Genomic DNA, 26,571 nt, shown 5'->3' on the forward strand with positions numbered 1-26,571 from the left:
CCTGTCCTGTGTCCCGTTCTGTTTTGGGTATCGACACACAGCCCAGTAAGGCAGCTGCTACAATGACCTATGTTTTACAGATAAATATCTGACATTCTAAGGAGCCATCTGGTTAGTCCAGGGCCGCTCAGATAGTGAATCCCTAGGGGATTCCCACTCATTCCCAGGCCATGCTGTATAAAGCCACTGCTGGGTTCCTTGAATGGTCTGTACTTGTTGGAGCCATCAAGACTCTTGAATGAACCTCTTGTTTTTTGCTTGTATCATCTTTGTACACATTGAAAATATCCTGATCTGGCTAACTAACGTGTATGTGCGTGCGTGTGTGTGTGTGTGTGTGTGTCTGTCTGTCTGTCTGTCTGTCTGTCTGTCTGTCTCTGTCTGTGTGTGGTGTGTATGTGTGTGTGTCACAGTGAGCGTGTAGAGGTCAGAAGACCTCCAGGGGGCCTCCACTCTGCCCTCTCAGTGCTAAGATTGCAAGCACACCCTGCCACACCCACCTTTTATGTGACTTCTTTAGAACATGCTTGGCTGGCAAACACTTCACCAAACTGAGCCATCTCTCCAGCCTCTGTTTCTTTACTTGTGAAAAATATGCATTCAGAAATACAGATTAAGTATACAGATTAATAGATAATTATAAAGGAACCACCATCGCACCAGCAAATGAAATTTGTTAGACTATGGAAGACCAAAAGTACGCCCTTTTCTGATCAGAACCAACACCCCACCCCACCTTAAACACTTCTGGCGGTTGTTCATCAGTCTGTATTTTTGTTTTGTATATGATAATTGTGTGTTTGCATTTTTGACAGTTTAAACAATTTATTTCTATCACTAAATAATGAATGGTTGGACTTTATCTGAGTGGGAATGTGATGAATATAGCATCTTTTGTCTTCTTCCTTTTTCTTCAGTGGCCTGCTGCGACCTTTGTATTCTTGTACGCAGCTGTACTTGGCTCGTTTTTGTTAGTTGTTTATGCGGTTGTAATTTTCTCATTCTTCCATAAAAGGAGGTCTGAGTTGTTTTGAGTTGGGGGTCATTGTAATGTGGCTGCTGTGGTCTGCATACCTAATATATATGTGTGGGTTCTCTAGGACAGATTCCAGGTGGGGAATTGCTGGGTCGTGATGGAGCGATAACATCTTCATTAATTGATGATAGTCTTGTTTGCAGCATGCGTATGTTAAAATTCCCCTCCAGCGTATACAGGTCTATATGATGTATACACATTCTCTTTGGTTGGCCAGGCTGCCCTCTCGTGTAGTGTTTTCTAGTGTTTGCCAAGCCGACAGCGGTATGAGAATGTTGTGCTGCAGCCTGCCATACCGCACCCGCTCTGGAGACTTTCCGTGCTCTGCCGCTCTGACTCTTTCACCGTCTTTCTATGAGACTACCGCAGTTATCCTAGTTCCAGTTCTGAAAGTGGGAAGCCGGCAGGATCCCGCGATGCACCTCTGCATTCTAATGCTGGCTCTAACACCAAGATCACCGTGGCATCTGATCCACCCGAGGGAAAACAATGTCTCTAATATCGATGGCTGTTAGGCTATTCCCACTGGAAGCTACGAATATCCCATTGTGCTCTCCAACCTCCCAGATCTAACAAAGCGCGCGTGATTCCTCAGGGGCTTTCATCCACAAATGTGGAACCTGCGGATATGGCTGTAGAAGACTGGCTGTATCTGTTTACCTATGAGGACAGTCATTTATGCCATCAAAGGAAATAGACTTTTGACCCTAAATGAATGTTAGTGGTCTGTTTTGTGATGACGGTGTACAGAACTCATTTCATCAGAATTCCTCTTTTGTTAGATGCCAGGGTTTGCTATTGGAAAACCTAATTTATTTGGTAATTTCTTCCTTCTTTCTTCATTCATCCACCCATCCACCCATCCACCCGCTATTGAATACCTGTTTTGGGGGTGTGGGAAATAGGCTGATAGATGAGACGGACATGATATCTCCCTGCCCCCCTGTGCTTAGCCTTCACACTAGCTTGGGGTGCTTCTGGACAGGATGCTGGGACTGTGGATGTTGGATGTTTGCCCACTTTTTCCACCATCATCGTCATCTATTTTTAGCAAGAGAATAAGCCCCCCTTTCAAGTATTTTTTTCTAACACGATCTCAGCAGAAATCTAAAAATACAAACCAGGTTAAAGAAAAATGTATTGTGTTTGGTTCAGCACAGAACAGCTCAAGTCCTGCCCTCTAGTGCACAGTTCCTCTCACATAGTCTAGGTAGCAGCCCGGCTTAAGAGCCAGGGGCCTTAACCTCGGTACTTGGTCTGCCGTGACTTCATACTTTGATAGTGTACGTGACTGTTCCTCACTCTCAAGTATAATGTGCAGACCTCATGAACCACAGAGGTGTAATGGAACGGGGACTAGAACCACATCTGGTTAGAGTTGTTTCTGCAAATTTTGTTAACTTGGAATCACATAGTCATGCTTCATTTTCCTGTGGATAGAGGGCAATGTTTCCACCATAATCCCAGACTGGTGGAAGTTTTGCCTCTGGCAAGCTGAGATGCTGGGGCACCAGCAACAGTGTGGATACACATGTGTGCCCATGGACTTACTCAGCAGCAATGTGGATACACGTGTGTGCCCATGGACTTAGCCAGCAACAGTGTGGATACACGTGTGTGCCCATGGACTTAGCCACCCTCTTTGTTTGGCTTCTCTCTTTCTTCTCTCCTGTAACAGCTTTAGTAATGTGTGCCCACATTACACAGTGGTGTTGTATTGAGCAAGGCTCACGTGTGGTCTCACTGGGAATGGAGTAAACCATTCCGGCTTTTTGTACGGCTGTGTAGTCCTTAGAATAGAACAGTGCTCAGATCTAGAGCCCAAATGGGCAGCCTGCCCACATGGACTCCGTTAGCTCTGTGACTTCCCCACGATCTTTCCATTTCTGAATTCCTCACTCTACTTCTTTTCTCTTGTACATTTTAATCCCTTTATCATTCAACTCAAGGACAAAAATGAAAAAAAAAAACAAATGCTTATTCGATACATAGGGAAAGTACTGGGGTGGGTTAAGTGTGCCAGGAATTGTGCAGTGGGGAAGCTCTCTTCAGAACCCATTGTGCTTAAGGGTTATTTATTGAATTGGAATGCCTTTGGACCCTGCAGACGCTTGCCCGTTGGGCACACTCCCCACCATTCTGTAGGGCCTCTCACTCCCACCTTCTTTCATGTCTCTACATTACCGGCCCACTTGCAAAGCCAGTCTGGTCCTCTGTTGAATCCTGCAGCTGTTTATTTCAGTTTCCTTTTCCTAAAAGTGTACAACTCAGAGTCCCAGAGGCCAGAAAAAGACACTGCTCCTTTGTGGGTGTTTCGATGCAAACACAGCGCTTATCTATCTTAGAAAGTGGTTGCAGAAATTTAGACTTATGGCCAGGAAAGATGTGTCATGCCAACCAGTCATCCTTCCGGATTGACAGCGGGATCCTGTAGGCTCTGTATGTAAACGTGTGGAGTTTGCCTGCATGATTGGTTGTGAATCATAGAGCTTTAGCTTGGGGCTCTTGGAGGTGAGGGGTGACTTGAAAAAGAGGTCTTTGTGTCTGTCTTTATAGATGGCAAACAGCCTTTCCAGCTCTTTCCTTCTGTATTACCCTTTTGTACCACACTTTATAGGCAGGGTCTTCTCATTTGAACGTAGATGTTTCTGTTTCTGAGATTTACTTGACTATTGAAAGCTTCCTTTTCTCTTTTAATAAAATTCTCTTTTTCTCCCATTTCTCAGCAGATATCTGGAGTGATCACTCATTTCAGACGGATCCAGACTTACCGCCTGGCTGGAAAAGAATCAGTGATATTGCTGGGACCTACTACTGGCACATCCCAACAGGAACGACTCAGTGGGAACGGCCTGTCTCCATCCCAGTGGATATCCAGGGTTCTAGGAAAGGCTCACTTAGCTCTGTGACATCATCTCCCACCCCAGAGAATGAGGTACAGTGGAGTATCTTTTTACAAGCTTAGTAAATGTAACTCAGTTTCCCTTTAGACTAACAGCCTCTTCCCCCACATGTCACTGAGGGAAGCCTTTTGATGGCCCTGCATGTTGTATTTGAGAGCTCAGTAATGCATCCTCTTAGAAAATAGTGTTAATGTCTGTCGTTCAGGGCTATTTTCACTTTTAATAGATGCTGGCCTCTTGAAACACCATCCTAGGTACCAAAACAAGAGGAACTGATTAACGGGAAGTGGTTAAGTTTCCCTAGGGCTCACAGAGGCTGCAATTTACTCTGCAGGTACCATTGCATGGTGCTGGATCCATGAAATATTTACGCACAGAAGAACATCTCTTGGCCAGACATGTTATAATTACCGTGTATCTTATTAGGCTTGGATTCATTTGCTAGCATGCAGAAGATGTCTTGCAGGAATAACCCTTGAGAGCACTTAAATGCTTAATTCCTATTTAAGGAGAAAAAAAGAGATGTGTTTATTTAGCAGAAGTGACATTATTTTGGAAATAATTAGCAGCGTAAATTCCGGGTGTCCCTGAGGAAGAAATCAGGATGTTTAAACAAAGAATTGAGGCCTTAAAAGATTTCCTTGTGATATCCATTCATGTAATGATTCCTGAAGCAAATATTTGTCAGTCCAGTAATAGCACACTCAGGAGAATTATCACCAGGAAGGTCACAACCATATGACAGCTCACTTCATTCATTCATTCATTCATTCATTCATTCATTGTTTATTGCTATCGATGACTATTCTAGCAGGCTCTCTCTTCTTTCCTTTTGCCTTTCTTCTGTTGATAATCTTTTGTTCTTTAAACAAGCCCATTCTCTTTCGGTGTGAGAAGTGAGTGCCTTTGAACTCTACTCCTAACTGGCCAAACTGTCCCGCCCCTGCCACTCCTGTCATCCACCCTGCCTTTTAAAGTAGCCTGCATCTCGTTCCTGACTTTTCTGATTGGTGACCTGTCCTTCTCTGGGAGGCAGTAAGACTGGTATTGTACCCAGCTTTCTGCTTTAGGGGGCTTGGACATCTCTTTCCCAGCCCTAGCCCCTGGTTCTCCATCTTTAGACAGAAGGGTTGGCACTAGGTATGCTGTGTTTGGTAGCGTTTCGGCTGCTTTGGGCTCTGCCCTGGTCATCAGGCAAGTGACGCAGTGCGAGTGAACCGCATGGGATTTTGCTGTTTAGCGCTAGACAATTTTGATAGCTTCCATTGAAGCCTAATAGTTCTACATCCTAGGCAACTTCTCTCCAGTGACTTACTCGCCCTGTGTTAGGTGTGCTTGGGATAAAAGTAAGCCAGTGCAGCGCTAGCCTTCAACAGGTGTGATGTGAAGGCGTCTGCATCCCGCCCCATCTCAGACATACCCTGGACTTGAACGCTGCACTGCAGATGGGCTCCCTGATGCAGAGTTAGCCAGTGTGTGCCTCTGATCTTGCTGTGACAGGCTGAGTTATTCTATCCTAATTGTTCAGTTGTGTTCGACAGTAGAGAGCCCACAACCAGAAAAGTCCATTACAGGAAGGAAAACTAAGACCCAGAGCTCGCAGGGACACACAGCAGCACCCAGAGCCTCGGAATCCCTGGCCAGGATTCCTCTCGGTGTCTCTGGCTTTAGGTTTTCAGTGTCCTCTGCCTCCTGTTGTCCCTAAAATCAGGAGGTTGGACTAACTCAAGACCCACTCCCTATTCCAGGTGCTTTGTGCCCTCCTTACTTAGAAGAAAGTAAGTCCTTCTTTGTGCCTGCCTGGGGGCGTCCAAGGAGTGTAATCAGGTTGTGTGTATTGTATTTTTATGTCTTTGATTAACATGGTAAAGCTTCATTTCAGTGTTGTCTGTAAATGTCTTAGGAATGTAGTAGGACTGAGCAGCTGGCAGTGGGTAAAACTGTCAGGGAGTAGACGGTCTCTCTCATCCCCGAGGCTCTTGGAGCCCACTCTTGCCTGTCCTTTCCCATTCTGTGCCTGCTTCTTTCCCTCACCCACTGTCCAGGGCCCCTTCCTAGGCTCCATAGGACTTAGCTCTTCTTCTTCTTCTCCCTTGGAGCATTCAGCCTCCTTATTGCTTATGAAGAATTGTTGGGTCTGAACGGGTACCTAGTGTTAGAGCACTTACCCAGCATGCAAAGGGAGCTGGGTTCTGCCCCAGCACTGCAAGGGGACAGCATTAGAGTAGTATTTTATAAACGCTGTGTTTGGCCCTTCTAGGACTCTACCATGGCAGAGAAGGCGGCCTCTGAGAGTCGGGAGTTGAGCGACCATGTTGGCAGTAGTACTGGTCCTGACTCTACCCTGCATTGTGCCCTCTTTTGCTTCCATGTGTGCTTACTATGCAGTTTTTTTCCCTCAGTGGAACTTTTTTTTAAATGAATGGTTTTAGAAGTTTCAGACAGGCAGTAACTGACTCATACCCAGCCTTTGGTTGTTTGCAGACTTGTTCGTTTATGTTTTTACTGTAATGCAGGGGATCCAACCCAGAACCTCATGCCCGGCAGGCAAGCATGCTACCATTACCATTTTGTTGAATATTTACTGGTTCATACGTTCATTTGTTCGCTCATGCAATCCTTCTGGTACCAAGAATGAAAGTCAGGACCTCACACAGCTGCTAAGCTGCATTCCCCAGGCCACCAGCCCTTTGATGGACAGATATTTCTCAGATTAGTAGCTAGCTGTTCCTCAGTTGAACCTTTGGGTTGTTTGCTTCATGCCCAGGTTCCCCATACGTGAGGCGTGTGCTAAGTCAGGCGTCCCCGTAGACTGCAGAGGCCAGATTGTTGTCACTACAGGAGCAAAGGGATGAGCAGACAGAAAGGGGATGAAACTGGGGGAGGCAGCCTGCCACATAATATACCCAGGGCGTGGGAACATTGAGGGTGACCCCCACATCACGGGCCCCAAGAGGGTGCACATGCGTACAGGGCCTGGCCAGGGTCTTGTCCCATTATTCCCACAAAACACACCCCTGTCACCAAGGGTGGTTGTCACTCCCGTTTTAATGTGACGCAGAAAGGTTTAGTGGCTTTCATAAGATAACCGAGCTAGTATTGGCAGAGTTAACCTTGAACTTTAAACCATTGCCTCCTGCTCCCACCCGAGACTGGACACGCTATATTAGGAAGCATGGAGATTCTCAGATCTCCACATCTCACCCACAGGGAGAACTGTGTCACACGCAGAGCCATCCAGAAAATGATTTCTTAATAACGTCGTCCCAGGTGCCGATGACAGCGGAAGAGAAATGACTATTTCTCCGGCGCCAGCTCTTTGATCCCTAAATAGAATCTATTTCAACTAATTTCAAAACATGAGAAAAAAAAAGAGCAGAATGTTAAGAGAGAGAGAGAAGGAGCTTGTAATGTGTCCTATCAGAAATGCATGTTTTCACTGAGCTTTCTCGTAAGCTGGCTGGAAAAGAAAAATCAGATAAATAAGCTCCAAATCTGTTGACGGCACAAAAACTTTAGGACTGCAGGCTTCCTTACAGTTTGAAAATTTTACATTTCGCTTTCCAAAGTTCACCCAGGAAGTGTTAAGCACATCGAATAATGTTTCCAGCGCACGTGCCAGCCAGTATTTTTGAAAGTTTATCAAACTGGCCAAGAAGTATTTGCTACTGAAACTTGGCCCACATCACTGTCCCTCCCCTCCCCTCCCCAACCGTTTACTTGTTCCAAATTACCTCTGAAATTGTGTGGATGTGGAATTGTAAAAAGAGGGGAGGGGCATGCAAGATATATTTTATGAATAGCTCTTGGCCCGGGGCCAAGATTTGCCTTAGAATCTTTCTGTGGAGATTGCCAGGGTTTCTTAAGAAGTGTGGAGAGTGGGACCCTCAGAGGAGACCTTGTCTCCTTAAGTCTCTGCTTGCTAACACGCTGTGGCCATTGGCTACCTGAACAGTTATCAGCCCCAGGGAGAGCACAATGTCCATCCTCGAAACATAGGTATTTCCATGTGTCCCTGGAATAAGGTTGCCACATCAAAGGACCATTCTGTCATTTCACCAGTCAAGTGAGTATGACAGCCAAGGGCAGGAAAGAACCTCAGAGATGGGCCTGGTAGCTGCCAGGGCAGCATCTCCCAGCCTGTGAGCTGAGGGCGAGTTCCTGGACCTTTCATTTGTTCTGTACTCCAGATGCAGAGCGCTACAGAGATTTGTAATGAGCAGAAACGTGATGCCTCGTAGGCTGGGGGTCCGGGTTTGAGAAACTGCATCCGATGAGAGCCTTCTTGCTGCTGCCTCATCCTCTGAGCAAAGAGGAGACCAGAGGACGGACTGGGACTGTTAAGTTTGAGCACATTGGTAGTTAGCATTAGTCTTCCAGCGTGGAGCTGATGACCTCACCACCTCCATTAGTCCCCATCCCATCCCCAACACTGCTACACTTGGGATTATTTCCCAAACAGGGTTTTAAAAGGACCCATCCCAGCCATAGCACATGGTAAAGGCGGCTTCCTCCTAAGGCTTTCCAGCCCTTGAGAATCAATCCTCAGGAACACCCTGCTGACTTTTTGAAGAAGGACCTTTTCCAACTGAGGGTCATTGGTCTGTTTCTCTTTGATTTCCGGAGCTGTTAACATCATATTTGGAGCAATGGATGCTGTGCCCTGAGCATCATTTTTGGAGAAGTGGATGCTGCACCCTGAACATCATTTTTGGAGCAATGGATGCTGCACCCTGTGCATCATATTTAGAGCAGTGGATGCTGTGCCCTGAGCATCATTTTTGGAGAAGTGGATGCTGCACCCTGAACATCATTTTTGGAGCAATGGATGCTGCACCCTGTGCATCATATTTAGAGCAGTGGATGCTGTGCCCTGAGCATCATATTTGGAGAAATGGATGTTCCACCATAGGCATCATACTTGGAGCAGTGGTTGCTGCACCCTGAGCGTCATATTTGGAGCAGTGGATGCTGCGCCCTGAGCATCATTTTTGGAGCAGTGGATGCTGCACCCTGAGTATCATTTTTGGAACAGTTGATGCTGCACCCTGAGCATCATTTTTGGAGCAATGGATGCTGCACCCTGAGCAGAGCCAGGACTAGGACTGAGAGGCAGTCCAGCTACAGCTCTACCCCAGGACATCTCGTGGCCATGCCAGTCTTTAGCCACTCTGCCTAGATGGTTCCCCAAGAGGGTTGCTGCTTACAGAAGAGGTTCTCTTTCCATTTCCTCTCATCCTTGTGTGTCACTTCCTACCTGAAACATATGTCTCACCTCCTGTTTCCTTTTTGCTGCCTTCTCTTTGCACCTCCCCCCACCATCGCGTCCCCATCTTTCCCATTCTGCACTACAGACTGAAGTAACTGTAGGCTTTCTGTTGAGCCAGAGAACCTCTGGTGGGTTTATTTATTTACTTATTTATTTATTTATTATTTTTATTAGCTGACATTATTTACTAGAGCTGGGTTGTAGCTCAGGGAGAGTGATTGGCTGACATCCTCAAGGCTTTGGGCTTGAGCTGCAGCACTATAAAAACAAATAAGCCAGTTTATTAAATAGTTAGCTAAATATAGAAAATATTTTCTCTTATTAAAAATCATTAGCTATACCATGTTCTTAAAATCTTAAGAAAAAGTGTGTTGTTCTTTGTTTAAAAAGGGGGAAAAAAGAAAAGTTATGGTTGCTTTTACCAGAAAGGAAAGTTTTTATCTTTGATATCAATGAATTGTTTTAAAATGGGGCTTAAAAAGAAATACCTTTGGCTCAGTCGGAATGAAGCTGCCATTATTCCACACTTGAGTCTTGCAATAAATGCTCACTGTTGTTAACCTTCTGCAGAATCATTGCATAAGGCTTTTGTTTATGTAGACGTAGGTGACCGCCAGGAGGCTGCCAACCGACTCCACAGCACAAGAGCTGGCTTCATAGAGGCCTAGAACCACAGTCAACTTGCCCCTCACAGAGACTCCTGTGTCCAGAGAGCAGGATATAAAAAGGCATAAAATCCGGCACCCACACAGAGGCCTGTTTTCATTAAGTCCTGAAGTTTTTCTGAATGGTCCATTTAGAATATTCCTCCGTCCTCTCCTGTCCCAACACAGAGCCCTTCTTAGATAATTTCTGATTTCAAATGTCTGTTTTCAGACATCAGCCCTTCCATCTTTCTCCTCTCTCTGTCTCTCTCCCCTCCTTCTTTCCTTTCTTCCTTTTCTTTTCTCCCTCCCTCTCTGCACCGTGCCCCCATTCTCTTCTCTTTCCCTCTTCTTCTGTCCTTTTCCTTTGAAGTTTCTCCACACAAACACACCTTAGCTTGACTTTCTTCAGATCCTTATCTGATGCCCCTTTGCAAAGTTCAACCTAAAGGAAGAATGGGAGCCGCCCACCCTGCAACCAGAGTCCTGATGTGGAGCCGTGGGGGCTGCTTGGAAAAGACACGGACAGCTTGATGTTTCCTTTTGCGCTTGCTGCTCACAATTGCCGGAGCGTTTTCTATAGTTCCTGAGCAGTGACTCTGAGAACAGGAACAGTGGGGCTGGGGAGAGAACCCAGATGTTAAGAATGCTCCCTGTTCTTGCAAGGCTGCTGGGATTGGTTCTCAGCACCCTCATGACAGCTCACACTCACCTGTAACTCCAGTTTTCAGTGATCTGATGACCCCTTCTGGTCTCTGCAGGCCCCCGCGTGTATTTGGTGCGCATACGTATACTCAGGGGTATATACACACATGTGCACTTTAACTATATGTATTAAAAATAAGAACAAAACTTAGCGGCCTAGCCGGGCGGTGGTGGCGCGCGCCTTTAATCCCAGCACTCGGGAGGCAGAGGCAGACGGATCTCTGTGAATTTGAGGCCAGCCTGGTCTACAAGAGCTAGTTCCAGGACAGGCTCCAAAGCCACAGAGAAACTCTGTCTCAAAAAACCAAAAAAAAAAAAAAAAAAAAAAAAAACCTTAGCGGCCTTCCCAGAAAAACACATAGATAAAACCCTGTACCCATCTCAGGCTCCCAGCCCTTCTGATCTAACAGGGCCACAATTCTCCCAAGTTGCACTTCTCAATGGAGGCCGAACACGCTTTAAGGGACATGGAGTAAAGAGAGAGCTAAGACAGGCAACGTTTTTATCCTTATATTCACGAGAAGAGATTAGTTTTTGAAATTAGTGTGGGGATCTGCAATCGTTTGTATCTGAAAGTGGCAGTTCAGGCTCCTGGCCCCAAACAGAAAGCCAGTTGTTTTGCCAGTTGGAAGTGATGGGCAGAACCTCCACCCTGCCGCGTCCACAGTTAGCCAACCCGCCAGCCCACGGGCGTTTGGACTGAAGCTGATTTGTTTTGCTCTTAGTGAAAAGCTGTCTTAAGTGGCCCGACTGTAAGTTCCTCACCCTTGCTACTCATTTGCTTCCAACTGCAGTTGAGAAGTTAGTTACATGGTAACCACCTTTCCCTTGTTGATGTTTCATCTGAGGAGAGATTCACCAGGCCAGCCTTGAGTTTTAGTCCTTTCATTTAGCTCCATAAATCTAGAAAAATATGTGAGTATTCCCTTGGCACAGTGGAGGGCGGGGGAAGTTTCCTCCTTGCTGGGATGGCAGAGGTCTGCGGTGAGAGCTTTTCCCACAGGCTCTGTGCTGCGGTCTGTAGCCATTTAGAGAATCACTTCCCCGCCAGGTGTGAACTCTGGACAGACTTGTGTGGTGTCAAAGTAGAGCGTTTTGTGAGCCAATAGTTCACAGTAGACTGGGTGGGGCTGCCTTCCATTATGTGGAATAAATCCCACCAGGACGGTGACGTCAGCCTCTGCCCCTGACCAAGCTTTTGTCCTATTCCCTCAGTAGGTGACAGTAACTGGACTCCAGACGTTTGTGCTCTTAGATCTGGGCATCCCCCAGCCTCTAAGCCAGCCTAGTGACATCCCTGATCCCTCTTCTATCTCTAGACAACATGTGTGTGGTTGTGTGTGTATGGAGGGTGTCTCAGTGGAATTGTGTAGACTAGGGACTGAAGGCGGGAAAGCATACGGCTTCCTTCTGGGACCACATTTAGGAAATAACCGCACTGCGTCCTAATAATGTTGAACCATTTACTTTGGTAGGTAATTGAGGCCTGCCCTGGCCAGGCAATAATCTGGCTTAGAGAGAGCGCTAACAAGTTACTGTTAGATTTAATTTGTTCCCTAACCCATCCTGTGAATATCAATGCTAACAACAGTGTCTTGTGTTTTTTTTTCTTTTTCTCCTTGTGTTTTTCTTTTCATTTTCCTTAAATCAATGTGCTTTTTTTTTTTCCTGTGTGAATAATTATATGTCTAGAAACAGCCATGGAGTGACTTTGCTGTTCTGAATGGGGGAAAGATTAATAGTGACATTTGGAAGGCAAGTATATTGTCAGATTTTAGATCATTTAATATTGTTTTGTTCCTTTCTGCATGGCTGTGGCTGTTCACTTTTCCCCTACATGAATATCATGCATTCTGCAGGGACAGAGCCATGGGGCTTCTTGCCAGGGCCGTGCCGCTCACATTCACATTGTCTGTTTTTTCTATTTTGATGTCTCCCATTGTGAATGACTTCAAGCTGGTGTGTCCCCGGTCCCCTGTTGTCCTGTAAGAACCAGAGCTTGTGAGCCACGTGAGCACGCGGCAGCCCTTGCATGCCATTTTCTGCCTAAGCTCACATCCACTCTGTGCCTCTTGCTGGGGCTTTCGCTCCTCTTTGGTATTTGAGGCAGGGTAAGGGGCCCCTTCCATTGTCCTTAACAGCATCTTTTTCCCTCCAGGATTTGCACGCAGCCACAGTTAACCCAGACCCCAGTTTAAAAGAGTTTGAGGGAGCAACACTGCGCTATGCCTCCTTGAAACTCAGGTAGGAGGGTAGACGGGTTTGCCAAAAAGGGTGGTTGCTGCATCGAGTCTTCACAACACTGTTCTAAGACCAGTTTTATGTTTTCTCCCTAGAAATGTCCCTCATGCCGATGACGATGATTCTTGTAGTGTCAACAGTGACCCAGAAGCCAAGGTTTGTAAGAAAGATGCTTTTCAGTAAAGAGCTTATATTGTCACGTCAGAGTAATGGCTTTGAATAACGCCACCCTCCCCCCAGCCACTGACTAAGAAATTATCCTTTTATTGTCTCTCTCTCTCAGTCTCCGTGACATTTTAAGAACACCCCTCTTCCGGCTTAGGTTTGTGCTATTTCTGCAGTCACCACCACGCAGACTCTTACCATGCTGTCCAGTGACAGGAGTGGCAGCCCTCAGTTAACCCAAAGATGGAAAAGAGGAGCCAGCCGAAATGTGTCAGTAGAGGTGTCGGGCTCTGTTGGCTAAGTGGTTGGAGTGCGTGTTCCGGTCACATGGTTCTCAGCATATAGCCACTGTGCATCTCGGAGCAGCTGTGGGTCATTATTAGGGAGAATGGGGCACATCCTGAGGAGAACCAAGTCAGAAACTCAAAAGGACATCTTCAAACTGAAACCTGCTTCAAATGACCTCTGTCCTCCCCTGATCCAGAAGGTCCCCCATGGTGAAGAAACTAACTATGAGGGGAAGGGGCTGCAGGGCTTTGGTGCCTTTATAGTAATCACAGTGCACATTGGCCTCCCGGTTTCTTAGAGCCTGTAACTGTTTCCTTGTGCTTTGTTATACAATCATCAGTGCAACTCAAGAACACATGTGCATACACTCACTATTTAATTAGTAGCACTGTCCCCTCTCCCCCATTTAGGCCGTGGCACCATTGGCATGGTTTGAAACACTACAGAGCAGAGCTACATCTCCCTAAAAATGGGCGTCGTTTTTCTCTGTTCAGTTATTGCGTTGGTAGAGGTTGCTGAAACCGATATTTCTAGTCTATGCCATCAGTCTTATGGCTTCTGTCACTTCCTGGAAAACTGCTTTCAGAAAGCCTACAGTAGCATTCAGTCCTATCAATAATGCTGTAGCTTCCCCATCCACGATAATACCATAGATTCCCCATCCCCCCACATGGCAGGTCACCCGAGGCTTTGCCGTTCTTTATCTGTTTGTCTTGGTTTACCGGATGTTGGGGAGGCTGACCAATCCCTTGTCTGAGGGGCATGACCCCTCCGGGTCACAACATACCTTTAAAAGATCCGTGTTTGGGTAAGCTCCTCCCTCTTGGTTCCCTGCTCTTCGCTGGAACCCTGGCTCTGTAAGTTTGCCCCATTTCCTTCCTTTATTAAAGCTGATTATTTCAGACAAGGCTAGTTTGGTTATTTCCCATTGCCAGCCGACCACCACACTTCAACTGCATATGAACTATTACTTTCTAGTATTAAATTTCTCCTATTCCTTCACTTCCTTGCCTCTGCCCCTCCTTCCCTGTATTAAAGACTCAACCCCATAGTTGCAGGCTTGCCAAGGACATGCTCTACCACTGAGAGCCATGGCCAGGCTTAAAAATCCCTTGTTAAATGATCAGCAAGGAGGGCATTCCTTACAGAATAATTTAAACCTCTTAAGTAAGCATTCTGTTTTCATTTGGTCAGCTTTTCGTCTACCGTCCCTCTTGACTCCAGGATATAATCCACGAAGCCACTTGCATTTAGTCCCTAGAGGTTTTTATACATGCGAAACTTGTCTGCCATGGTAGTCTGAGATGATTCTCGCCAATTATTTCTTTTCCTCCTCACTGACTTTTATCAGGGAAGCAAACGTTTTCAATACCCCACACGTCCAGGCCTTTCACAGGTAATCAGTGACCCCTGCTTACCATACTTAGGCGGCCACCGAGACTCCTGGGCTCATCCACATCCCTGCTTTGAAGTCTTAAATTTAGTCCGTCTCCTAGGACACACAGTGAATTGCTGATCAAAAGCATGGTTAACACTAAAGTAAAGTCAAATTGTGGGAAAGTTAATGCTTTTTAAAAATATATATAACCAGTTCCTCCCTGTCCTTTGTTGTGACTGTTCGGGGGTTTCTGTAAAGGAGATTTTGTGCCACCTGGTGGACAGTATTGGGGACTACACCTTCACAGAAAAGGACTATAGAACTGGAAGTGGCTTTAAAGATTTATTTTATTATTTTTTTTAAAGAGACTTCTAGGGTTCTGCAGTTAGTGTTAGAAGCAGTGTTGAACTTGGCTTTCCTGAGCCTCTAGCTGCCGGATGCTACTATCTTCGTTGCAGCATATACCAAATCACTTTTCATGAGGAAGGGCTTTGAGGATGTTGCTCTCTGAACTCACAGTAAAGGAAGCGAATAAGCAAGATTGCGTTGTCCCAAGCATCAGATCCTTTGGGTTTCAAATTCCTCATCTGTACAATGGCTGTGCCTCATTAGACGTCCCTCCTGATTCTGAGGCGTCGTCAAGATTCGTATAAAATGTAGCAGCCCTAGTCCGCAGCATTTGGAGATGAATTGACCGTGTCTGTCCGAGTCTTGAGAAGGAGGGGTACAGGGCAGGCTCCCCTTTCACAGCCCCTCTACTCTTTCTGCTCATGAGCTTGTCCCACAAATGCAAGGGTTCCTGGCATTGTAGATAAGAAAGCGATGCTTTGGACCGGATTGAGAATCCATTTTTTCAGTGTGCTCACCTGGTAGTGCGTAGAAATGAGGCTTGAACTCTGGTACTTAGGACCCCCCAAGCCCAAGCGAGTGTCAGGTGCACATGTTCCAAGCTACCGTTTCCCCCAGGCCTCGGGCCACTGTGGCTGTCTGACTAGATGGGGTTGAGGTAGCAGAGTTGCTCGAGGTGGACTTGAGTTGTGGCCTAAAGATGGACTTCTCGTTCTCTTCTGGACCCCTGTGGCCCATTGCTTTGCAGTGTGCTGTTCTTGGCAGCTTGGTATGATTGGCCTGGTGCAGGACAAGGGATCACGCTGCCGAGCTCAGGAGCCACATGGATGCGGCAGGCCTACAGAGAACACTATGTGGGCAGCACTGTCAAGTCTGAAACTGGTCGGAAGAAGATGTGGTTCTGGTGCATCTTCTGTATAGACGCGAGCATGGCTTTTTCCTGCTGTTCTTCCAGTGCTGTAGCCGTTGGCAGTTAGTGCCTTGTTTCTCAGGCGTTTTATTATCCAGGCGCTGGATCTGATGAGAGCTTTGCTTGTGTCCTGCCCTTGCTGTACCCTGCCCCACATGGAGAAAGAAAGGAATGAGCAATGCCAGTCAGGGCTAGGTACACTTGACAGAGGAACTCTCAAATGGGATATGAGCACGGGGTTCTAACATTTCTCTTGAGATTTGTTTATCTGAGTCTTCCCTTGGTTCCTATTAGCATATATTTCCATGAAGTAATTATATTAGTCGGAAGCTGACTAGATTAACCCTAATAGATAAACAGGAAATCGCAGGGAGTGTCGGCTCTCATTCAGAGATTTATTTCTGATCTGTAACAAATTCGTTATCATTGCTTAGCCTTTCTGTGGGATTTTATAGCTGCGCACATTGAGAAATGTTCCTGTGGTTTAGATCAAGCTTTCTTCAGAAATTTGGAACTATGAGAGATGCTGGGATTGGATTTGCATGGAGGATTCATTAACTAGGTGGGAGCATTTCTCGAATGCTTCGTGCCAGAGGAGCACACGAACTTAATACTCCATGTGTAAGTAAGACATGTGCTGTGGACCTGGACTGCCTAGGTTCAAGATCAAGGTCTGCTGTTTATCACCGGGTGACCTTGCAATCTTGTCTTCTGCATTTCATAATAGAATGCAGCAAAACTCGGTAGCTGGAAACTGTTTTATTCTGCTCATGACTGGGAGTTTTGGGAACCTGCACAGAATTCAGCAGCACAGCGGTGCAGTTCCTCTCTGATCCACTAGTAGGCAGCAGCACCCGGAGGATCTACTTTAGTGAGCCCCTTCACAGGACACATCCTCCAGGGCCACTCCGTGTTGCTTGGACTTTTATCAGGAGAGGTAGGAAGAAAAGGATGCCAAGATGAGAGAAGGCTTTTCTTGGAAATGATGCCATCCTATCCTGTTAGTCAAAATAAAACTTCAGTTCAAGAGGTAGAGAAATAGACTCTTGTTGGGAGAGCAGCAGGGCCACAAGACAGGGAGAATATGTTGGGAAGCGTTGTTGTGACAACTTTGAGAGAGAGAAGACGATCCCCAGGCATCAGCCATTGGGAAATAATGCCCTTTTTGAAGGGCATTGCATATCTACATGATTCAGTCACAAAACGAGTCCCAGGAACACGAATGTACTCTATCCCAGCCAAATGAGATGCACCCACTGGGGCATGGCTTCTGGGTGGGCGTTTATAGAGGGAATCATAAGATCTCCTTTCTCGTCTCAGCCCCAAGAAGGAAGAGCTCAATGCTCTGCTCGGACATAGCTTTGCCACAGAATAGCAAGGCATGAAGCCAGGCTGCCCGGTCAGGCCCTGCATGGTCTGGTCCATCTCCTCCCCTCAGATCCCCCAGCCCACAGCGGTGCTGACACACAGTGCCATTGGATAGAGCTCATTTTCCTCTTAGCCCAGAGGACAGATTTTTGTATTTCTAAAGCTGTTTCCCTGGCTTTATTTGCCAACATGGCCAGGCATAATACTGAAGTCCTGGCAGAAGCCTGGCTTCTTTCCCCCTGTTAACTTCTGGTTACTACCCTTGTCCAAGTGAGCAATCCAGGAATCAGCTGGCAGGGGTGAGTCTCTGAGTTCTGAAGCAAGTCATTGGGACAAGAGACATTGTTATCAACTATTGGTGTCTGGGCCTGGTGGCAGATGCCCGAAGAGGCTAATTAAAGAAAGACAGGCTTGCCCTCTTCCCTGAAAGGGCTCTGTAGGAATCAGGAGAATGGATGAGCCACAACCGGCAACAATGTAAGGGTGGCTGTGCTGACAGAGAGGGCCAGCAGGTGCTCGAACCTGGCCCCGTAGGAATCTGGGAGAGAATTCTGGATTATGGACTCTCTGAACTCTGCAGCCGTAAGCCGATGGAGCTGTGATTCATTCACTCATTCGGTAGTTCTGAGCTCTTCAGGGAGGTTCCTAGAATGCAGATGTCTTTCCATGGCTTCCCCCCAGAAGACCCAATACAGCTCCAGCCTTGTTCTCTTGAGCTGGTTGCTGGGTAGCAGTCTTTTAGTGGTAATGAAGACATTCCTTGTTTGTTTGCCATTAACAAAAAGGTGATTCTCGCGTATGACAATGGAAATGATTCTGCTGCCAGGTCCTTTCTCCCTAAGCCATTTCTTCCTCCCTTTAAAGCCCCTCACTCCTGTGTAAAAAACTCATGAGTCTGAGGCCCCCAGTTCAGCTGTGAAGAACAGGGTCTCAGTTCTTCCTCTGCCTCTGGCTTAGGTACTTGTAAGGAAATCATATGTGATCAGCAGCCACACTTCTGTATTTCCCATCTCTATACTGACAGCCAGGAATGAGGACTCTCAGCTGATCTGCGGGCACTCATTTATTCAATGGCAAGTGCCTGCATATCGGTATGTGACACTGGACGCAGGAAGAAAGCCTGATAATATGTAAGAGACCATAGAGGCGTCACTTCACAGTGACGAGGTTACGGTCTCCATCTAAAACATCTCCCACGGACCCGCGCTTTCTCCACCTGTGGACAGCATGGAATGAGCTGAAAACATGGTGGCCATCAGTGTTGGGCTGTGGGGCCTTTGGGAGGTGAAGTCTACCTGGCGGAAGAAGGTCACTTGGAAAGGACCTTTGAAGGTTGCAGCCCAGCCCTTGGTTCCCACCCTGTTCCTCCTTCTTCCTGTTTGCCGTGATGCGAGGAGCCTCCACCACGTTCCCACAGCCATGTGCCTGATGGACTGAGATCTCTGTAACCGTAGGCCAAAAGAAGCCTTTCTCTCTTAAGATGTTTCTGTTAGGTATGGTGGTCACAGCAGGCCAGAAGTTACCATAGACCGTTACCAGGCAACTGGAATTCAAGAGAGATAATTCACTAAACAAACACATTGTTTATTTCAGTTGGCTTTAAGAGCCCCTTAGATGAAAGTCTCCTTCGTTAAAAACATGTTTGGCCATTGAACTAGCACATTCCCAGTCAGGTGTCTAGCCAAAGCTTGCTTCACTTACCCACTGCTGTTGGCACTGCCCCTTCCAGGCCTCACCTGGGTCTGTCTCCCACAAGCCCAAGAGATGCACTCTCTCTGTTTTCCCTGCGGGGATCCAGGCAATCCGGCTGTTGAACAGCAGCTCTGATCCATTGAACCTTCCTTTCTCTTGGTGCAGGTACAGGCTAGCCTTTACAGAGTGTGTTTGGTTCACTCCTCTGGTTCTCTAGGGCGGGCATAGTGGTAGGTGTTCCATGCCATAAGCCCACGTTCACTTGTGGTCGTGCCACAGTTTTAGACATTAAGAAGCCAGATGTTGGGCTGGAGAGATGGCTCAGCGGTTAAGAGCATTGCCTGCTCTTCCAAAGGTCCTGAGTTCAATTCCCATCAACCACATGGTGGCTCACAACCATCTGTAATGGGGTCTGGTGCCCTCTTCTGGCCTGCAGGCATACACACAGACAGAATATTGTGTGTGTATGTATATATATATGTGTGTGTGTGTGTGTGTGTGTGTGTGTGTGTGTGTGTGTGTGTGTGCCAGATGTTACAGTGCACGCCTGCAATCCCAGCACTCTAGAGGCAGAGGCAAAAGGATTGCCACAAGTTTGAGGCTACCTGGTCTACATATAGAATCCTATGGAAACCAGGACTATGTGGTGATATTCTTTTGCCAAAAGGGGTGTGGTAGTTTGAATGTAATCGACCTCCATAAGCTCATAGGAGTGTCATTATTAGGAGGTGTGGCTTTGTTGGAAGAAGTGTGTCACTGTGGGGGTGGGCTCTGAGGTCTCCTATGCTCAGGATACCACCCAATGTCTCAGTCGGCTTCCTGTTGTCTGCAAGATGTAGGACCCTCAGCTACTCCAACACTACGTCTGCCTGCATGCATCATGCGCCCCACCATGATAATGGACTGAACCTCTGAAGTTGTGAGCAAGCCCCTTCAATATAAATCTTTTCCTTATAAGAGTTGCTGTGGGTAGGTGTCTCTTCACAGTCATAAACTCTAACTAAGACAGGGTGGGGAGTAAAATATAATTGTTCATGTGTGTGTGGCTGGTGTTTTTTTAACAACAGAGAGGGAAATACAGCTGGAATGTCTGTAGCACACTGCGCTAAGAGAAAGGAATGTGAAGTTGGAATATCAACTTCTAGCCCCAGTCTGATCAGCTAGTGGTACTCAGTGTGACTTTGAACAAGCTCCTTAACCTCTCTAGGCTTCGCTTTTTTCATCTATAAGATAGAGTAATGTTACTCTTAGCCTGGAGACCTCACAGAGTTAGTCTAGAGACAACATAAAATATTATTGCCTCCCAAATTCCTCCTAGAAAATAGTCCAGTGTCTTGCTGTTTGTGTGGGTTAGCTGTTTGGGCTGTTGTGTGGATGAAGTCCCTGGAGATGTTGTGAGACTTAGTCTAGTCTTGGGACCAGTCCCTCCCATCTCTAAGGTGTCACATATGCACAGTCTCTGAGTCTGGAACTGAAGATTTCAGTGGTTGGACTTTTATTTCCCATGTGCCTTGGAATGTGTCACGAATGCAGAGCAGGAGATGTGTGGCACCCACTGGCTGTAGTGAAAACGTAGAAAATACCTGCTTATAGGCCAGTCGCTCAGGAAGCTCTGATCTTGCACGCAGACAGGAGTCAGTGATAGTGTGTAAAGGATTCCTGTGTGTTAATAGAACTGGCTGTTGGCTGGTGTGATGCAGCGAGCCTGGGAGCAGTTTAACTGGTTGCATTTAGTGTATGTGTCTGTGTGTAAGAGAGATTGTTCACTTTACATAGAATAGATTGCTTGCCCCATCCCCTTGCATTGGAGCTCCGTTCTTACAACAGTCATCAATCCAGAGTTGCCAGTTAGTCCAACAGGAGACGGGAAGAGGCACCCGGTATCCAAACCCAAGACATTCATTTTCTGGGACCTCTGGTTCAAGGTCAGGCTGAGCTCAGCCTCCAGAGGCCTGGTGGGGAATATTTGATTTCAACACCTTGGCTTTAGATTCGGGAGTGGGAGTGAGGCTGTCGTTGAAGCTGTTTTGTGGCATGGCGCTGAATATCGAACCCAGGCCTCTGGTCATGCTGGGTAAATGCTCTACCACAGCTCTATTTTAGCTTAAAATAATCAAAGTTCTACATAAATTTTAATACCATGAATGACACTAAGATTGCCCTGCTGTACAGGAGATTGTGGGCCCCTTGCTCACCACTCTTTCTCAGCGTTGCCATTGATCTTCAGAGTGACAAGAACTGCCAAAGACGAGAGAGTGTGGCCAACTCTGGCCCGCTGCCATCAACAGCATTAAAACACGCTTTCTGCTGAAGAGATGGACTGGGATAAATAATAGAACACTTATAAAACATTTTGCCCCCATATTTTTGTTTGTTTTTATAACTTAATAAACTATTAACCTTGAAGAGAAACTGACATAGGAAGCTAATATGTTTAGCTAGCGTGGGAGCATTTGGGGGGGGTGTATTATACATAAATGCCACCCAGTTCCTCTGAACTTTATAATGAACCTCTTTATATGAAAGACTCATATATCAACACATGTGTGTGGCCAACACTTTGTGTGTGTATGTGTATGCGGCCAGCATGGGTATGTGTTTTGTGTGTGTGTGTGTGTGTGTGTGTGTGTGTGTGTGTCTGTCTGTCTGTCTGCCTGTCTGCCTGTCTCTCTGAGCATGGCAAGTGCTTTGGAATTGTCCACAGACCATGAGGTACTGGATGAAGCAACCACTTTGCCCACCTAAGAGGAGGCTGCTCAGACCTGTGCAAAGGTAACTTGGCCAACATTGAGCGCATTGCCCTATTGATAAGCACAGAGATTCTGAAGGCATTCATGCATATTTGTGGCCTCTTTTCATCCCTTAAGTCTGTTTTCTGTCCTCTCCCTTAGGGTGGGAAAGCTCTCCACGAAGTGATTTGAAAACCAATGGGTTGGCTGGGTATGGTGGTATACTCCCGGACCAGCCTAGGTGGTCAGCAGGACCCTGCAAAGAGAGAGGTGGGGGAGAAAGGGAGCAAAGAAAAGAGAAGGGAAGTGGGGGACTGCTGTGGTATCCCCAGAAGTAACATTTTACACAGAGATCTAGATTCAAGTCCGTGACTCTGGCCCCATTGTCACTTTTGGTACAGGGAGGTTCACCCGGGAGAGCCAAGCCATCATTCTGGTTTTAAACCCGCACCCACCCATCTCCTTCCACAAGGTTGCAGAGCCCTCCCTAGAGGCGGCCTTGGTTTCTGTCTGTTGTGTTTTTACAGAATTCAGCATTTCTGCTCCCCAGATTCTCCATGTAACTCCACCTCTCCTTGCACGTGACCCTCTGAAGGTAGCCACGTGGGGTTGTCATTTTCTCACATAAAGTTCCTATCTGGTTCTCCCCTAAGGAGGATTATCCTGCCCATCTCCACTCTCCTTGCAATTCACAGGATTTATGTTGCTTCAATTTTTGTTTGTTTCTCATGATTTTTCTCTGGATACTTCTCATTGGAAGAAAAATGAGCAGCTATCAAATCCTGGTTAAAATATTGCACTTAACAAAGTACACTGGGGACCCTGATCTCTACCGACATGTGGGGTGGCCATCGATGTTAACAAGAGGATGGTGTTGAATACGACCACCTACTCACCTGCATAGTCCATGGCCATGAGACCTTGGGCAAGTCCTTTCCCTGTAATGAATCCTGTCGACCAAGCAAAGAGGACATGGGGTCTTAGTTTACCTCTGTGGAGGGGAGCTACTGAGTGGTATAGTTGCAGTTTGGGAGGTGGGGAGATGGCTTAGAGATCTTCAGGGACTGGATCCACCCCAGGCCCACTCAGCAGGCGGAATCCCAATGTCATAGTAACCAGTTGCAACCAGTACTACCCAGCAGAGGCTCCTCTGATGTGAGAGCTCTGCATGTCTGCATCCTGCGTGTCTGCATCCTGCATGTCTGCATCCTGTATGTCTGCATCTTGACATAGACTGGGGACACAGTGCTGTAGCCTGCAGGCTATGTAAACTAATAAAGAATTTATCTTCCCTTCTTTTAAACAAATCACATTTCTTTGGTGTGGGTGTGGGTGTGTGTGTGTGTCCCCGAAGAGAGTGTAGTTGGTGTGGGTGACAGGCAGAGGACAGGTTGCCCGAGTTCGTTCTCTCCTTCTATCGTGTGGATCAAGCGTCTTTATTTGCTGATCCTACAGCCTTTCTTTCTCACCCTTCCCTACAATAGACTCCTCACCAGAGCTACTCCCTGCCCTCCCTGTATGAGTCTTTATGACCCTGCCCTCTCTCTATGAGTCTTTGCCAATTTTTGCCTCTTTACTACTTCCTCCTGCCCTCATTGCCATCCTGGCCTTTGTAATCAGGCCAACTCTGTAGTCACTTCTCTTAGAATCTGGGGGACCATGCAGCGTGACCTCGAACCATCTATCTCCTTGTTGCTCTGTGATCAACAGGATTGGCCTGTCTTGGTTACCCTTGGAGAGTTTCTAGTTTTTGGAGCTACTGGATGTCTTAAGAGGCCCCAGCCATCTCTCCAGGCATACATGCAAGCATGTACCATACACAGAGTCAAGGTAAAATGTGGTCGTGGTAAGACCTACATGAGTAGGTAGCACCTACATCAGTCTACAGAGGCCACAGCCGTTCATTCCAGGGCAGACACACTGTGCTTTGGAAAACCACAGCTCAGCCAGCACCAGGTGAGGGTCCCAGTCCAATGAACAATGTGGGAAGCCACTGAGTGTGTGAGGAACTCTGCTCCGCTCTTCCAGGTGGGTCCGTTCGTGGAAACACTCGCCTTGTGCTTTGTTTCTTGTGAGGATGGCAAGGAGAGTCCATTCCATCTGTCCATGTGCCTGCCTTCAGGTTAAGCTTAAGATACATTTCGACATCTCTGGAATTAGCCTTAGTGGTCTTCTTTTTTACTTCTCATGTTTATTTATTAGCTTATTTATTTATTGAGATAGGGTCTCACTATGGTACTCCCGACTGACCTCTACCTCACTATGCAAAGTAGGCTGGCCTTGAACCCAAGATCCACCTGCCTCTGTCTCCGGAGTGCTGGGATTAACATCAGGCCCAGCAAACTAGGCACTTGTAAACTCATATATATTCCTACTCTAAGAATTCAATAGAGCTAATCTATAAAGCAAGTTCTCAAATCGCTGTGGTTCTGGGCCGACCTCCTTCATCTTTGTAGGGCATGGGAGGTGCCTGAGGCCAGGAGCACTTTTGGCGAGAGGGTGGTGTGACAAGGACACCTTGCAGGGCAGCCTCCCTCCCTCACTGTCCCACTGCACCTGCCACTCACAAAGCAGACAACCCATGCTTCTTAGTGGCAGCCCTGACAGTGCTCTGGGGACTTGGATTTACTCAGCTGTGAAATAAAGTGGTCAGATTCTGGGATCCCCAGAGTCCCATGTTCAAGGCTCTGTGCTGTGGTTAAATGCTTTTCCTAAGTGAGTAGCTTGCTGGGAGTCAGCCTCGAGGACTAAACGACTCATAAGTGCTTCTAAAGCCTGGGAACAGGCGCGTTTTTAATTGAGGTCTTTGTGGGTCTTCCCGTGTTATGAACTCATTGAATTTATTTCAGACACTTAGTAAAATGTTGCAGGTTTTTTCTTGACAAGTAGTGTAACAAAGCCTTTCTTGAAGCCAACAATACAAATTAAAATGAGTCCCAGGAATGGCACTAATCCCAACTAAGTTTCTGAGTGCCAGTGATTGCTGTGAGCCCAGCTTCCCGGGTAGGAGCTCACGTCACAGCGGTCAGGTTGTGTGCCAAGGGGCTGGGCATGCTGTACTTCAGACCCCTCCCTTCAGGTCATTTACCTTCCAGATGGGGAGGGTGGTAGCCAACCACAAAACTCACAAGTTCAAGGTAAGCCAATTAAATGCAAGTACTAGCTGTGGCGGAAATTGAAGCAAGGAAGAGAGCCAGGAGTATCCAGGGGGACTCTAGCTCTCAGAAGTCAGGGACCTCAGAAAGGGGGATCATTGAATTGTATGAGTGGAGGAAGCAGGAAGATTGGGAGACCACAAAACGTGAGTGAGGGACCAAGTGAGTGAGTGCCCCGTGCCCATGGACTAGGACAAGATGCCTGAGAGGAAGTTTACAGCTGGAAACAGGCAGGCAGATCCTGTAGCACAGATCCTTCTGTATTCCCTTCATAGCTGTCCTAGCTGTCTGTCTCCCATCAGGCGGAGAGAACGAGGCTTCGCTGAATCAGATGGCATCCTAAAGGTCATTAGTCACAGTCACACCCAGACCAGAGCCCAAGATTCACGGTCCCTAGTCTTGTCAAAGAATGCCTACCCCTACAGGTGTATTGGTGGCTATCCAGAAAGCCTCAGAGTAGCTAAGCCCTCTGCCGTCCCCAGGTTCCCCTCGCCCATGCTTCCCCTGTGACCTGACTGATCTCATCCTCCAAGATAGAGATGTTCTGTGAAATGGCCGCCAACACCAAAATGGTGAATCTAGAAGGAGGAAGTTAAAGATTAAATTCCTGCAGCCTGTGGTCACATTCGTGTGAGATCAATAGACAACCTTGTTTTACGAGTTTCGGTTACTTAGCATGCAGTATTGATTCCCTAATGTTGAACACATCTCTGTCAGTGTTGACCCCTTGTCTGAACTACGTGTCTAACATGTTTTTCTTCATTCGGTCTTCTTGGGCTTAGGAACATTTTGACACTATTCTGGGAGGGAGGATGGCAGCAGCGCATGTCTTGTATGCAAATATATGGATATATCCACATATCTATTACGTGTAGATGCATGCAGGTGTCTGCCTCGATTTTTTTTTTTTTTTGAGACACAGTCTCTTGTTGAACCTGGAGCTCATCAATTAGGCTAGGTTTTAACTTTAACATAGTGAAACTATATACAACAAGAACAGTTATCAAGTAAGGATCACATTTACAGTATACAGTATACAGTATGGGGCAAATTCAGAGAAAATACTCCGTTGTTTATCTTCTTTGTGAATCCAAAGTTTTGTACCTAATTTGCCTTCTATCATAACTAAGGAAAAATATAATTATCTAGTCTTCAACTCCATCAAAGACCGCAGAAGGATATACTATTCCCTGAATAAACAGGAAGTGCAATGCAAGCTGCTTCCAAAACTATAGAAATGACAGACATCTGACTGCCTAGACAGTCACTCAAGGTTTCTCTGCAATGTTGAGGCATCTAATTTTCAACTTAGAGGCCTAGAATATCTGGCAGACTCTTCTATGGAGCTGGAATTTTGAAGGACTGTCCTACCTAGTCTTGAGAAAGTTCAGCAGTCGTTTTCCTGTGTGTCCTGCAGAGTATCTGGCAGACATCTCTATGAAGCAGGAATTTTGAAGGATTGTCTCACCTTATCTTGGTAAAATTTAACTGTGGAATATTCCTTTGCACTGTGTGAATATATGTCACTATAACTGGTTTAATAAACAAGCTGACTGGCCAATAGCTGAATAGAATCAGGTTAGATAGGAGACCCAAACTAAGGATGTTGGGAAGAGAAGGGTGGAGCCTGGAATTGTCAGCAGACACAAAGAGAAACAAGATGGGCTTTTCATACTGACATAAGGTACCAAGCCACATGGCAAAGCATAGATAAGAAATATGGACTAATTCAAATGTAAA

General features: G+C 46.6%; 1 protein-coding gene across 9 annotated transcripts in view; it reads left to right on the plus strand.

Moving 5' to 3' along the window:
* The window catches only part of Apbb2 (amyloid beta precursor protein binding family B member 2), a 325,526-nt gene that overhangs the window by 219,817 nt on the left and 79,138 nt on the right, over positions 1-26,571 (plus strand). For 4 of the 9 annotated variants that reach the window (XM_038324988.1, XM_038325004.2, XM_038324971.2 and 1 more), the window contains exons 6-9: positions 3,763-3,971; positions 12,250-12,312; positions 12,716-12,801; positions 12,894-12,954. In XM_038324988.1, the coding sequence (XP_038180916.1) occupies positions 3,763-3,971; positions 12,250-12,312; positions 12,716-12,801; positions 12,894-12,954 (419 nt within the window). The remainder of the gene's footprint in view (positions 1-3,762; positions 3,972-12,249; positions 12,313-12,715; positions 12,802-12,893; positions 12,955-26,571) is intronic. The other 5 variants (XM_038324997.2, XM_038325013.2, XM_038325021.2 and 2 more) reach the window with 3 other exon arrangements.

Source organism: Arvicola amphibius, chromosome 1 (assembly GCF_903992535.2).
Source record: "Arvicola amphibius chromosome 1, mArvAmp1.2, whole genome shotgun sequence".
NCBI classification, from domain to species: Eukaryota; Metazoa; Chordata; class Mammalia; order Rodentia; family Cricetidae; genus Arvicola; species Arvicola amphibius.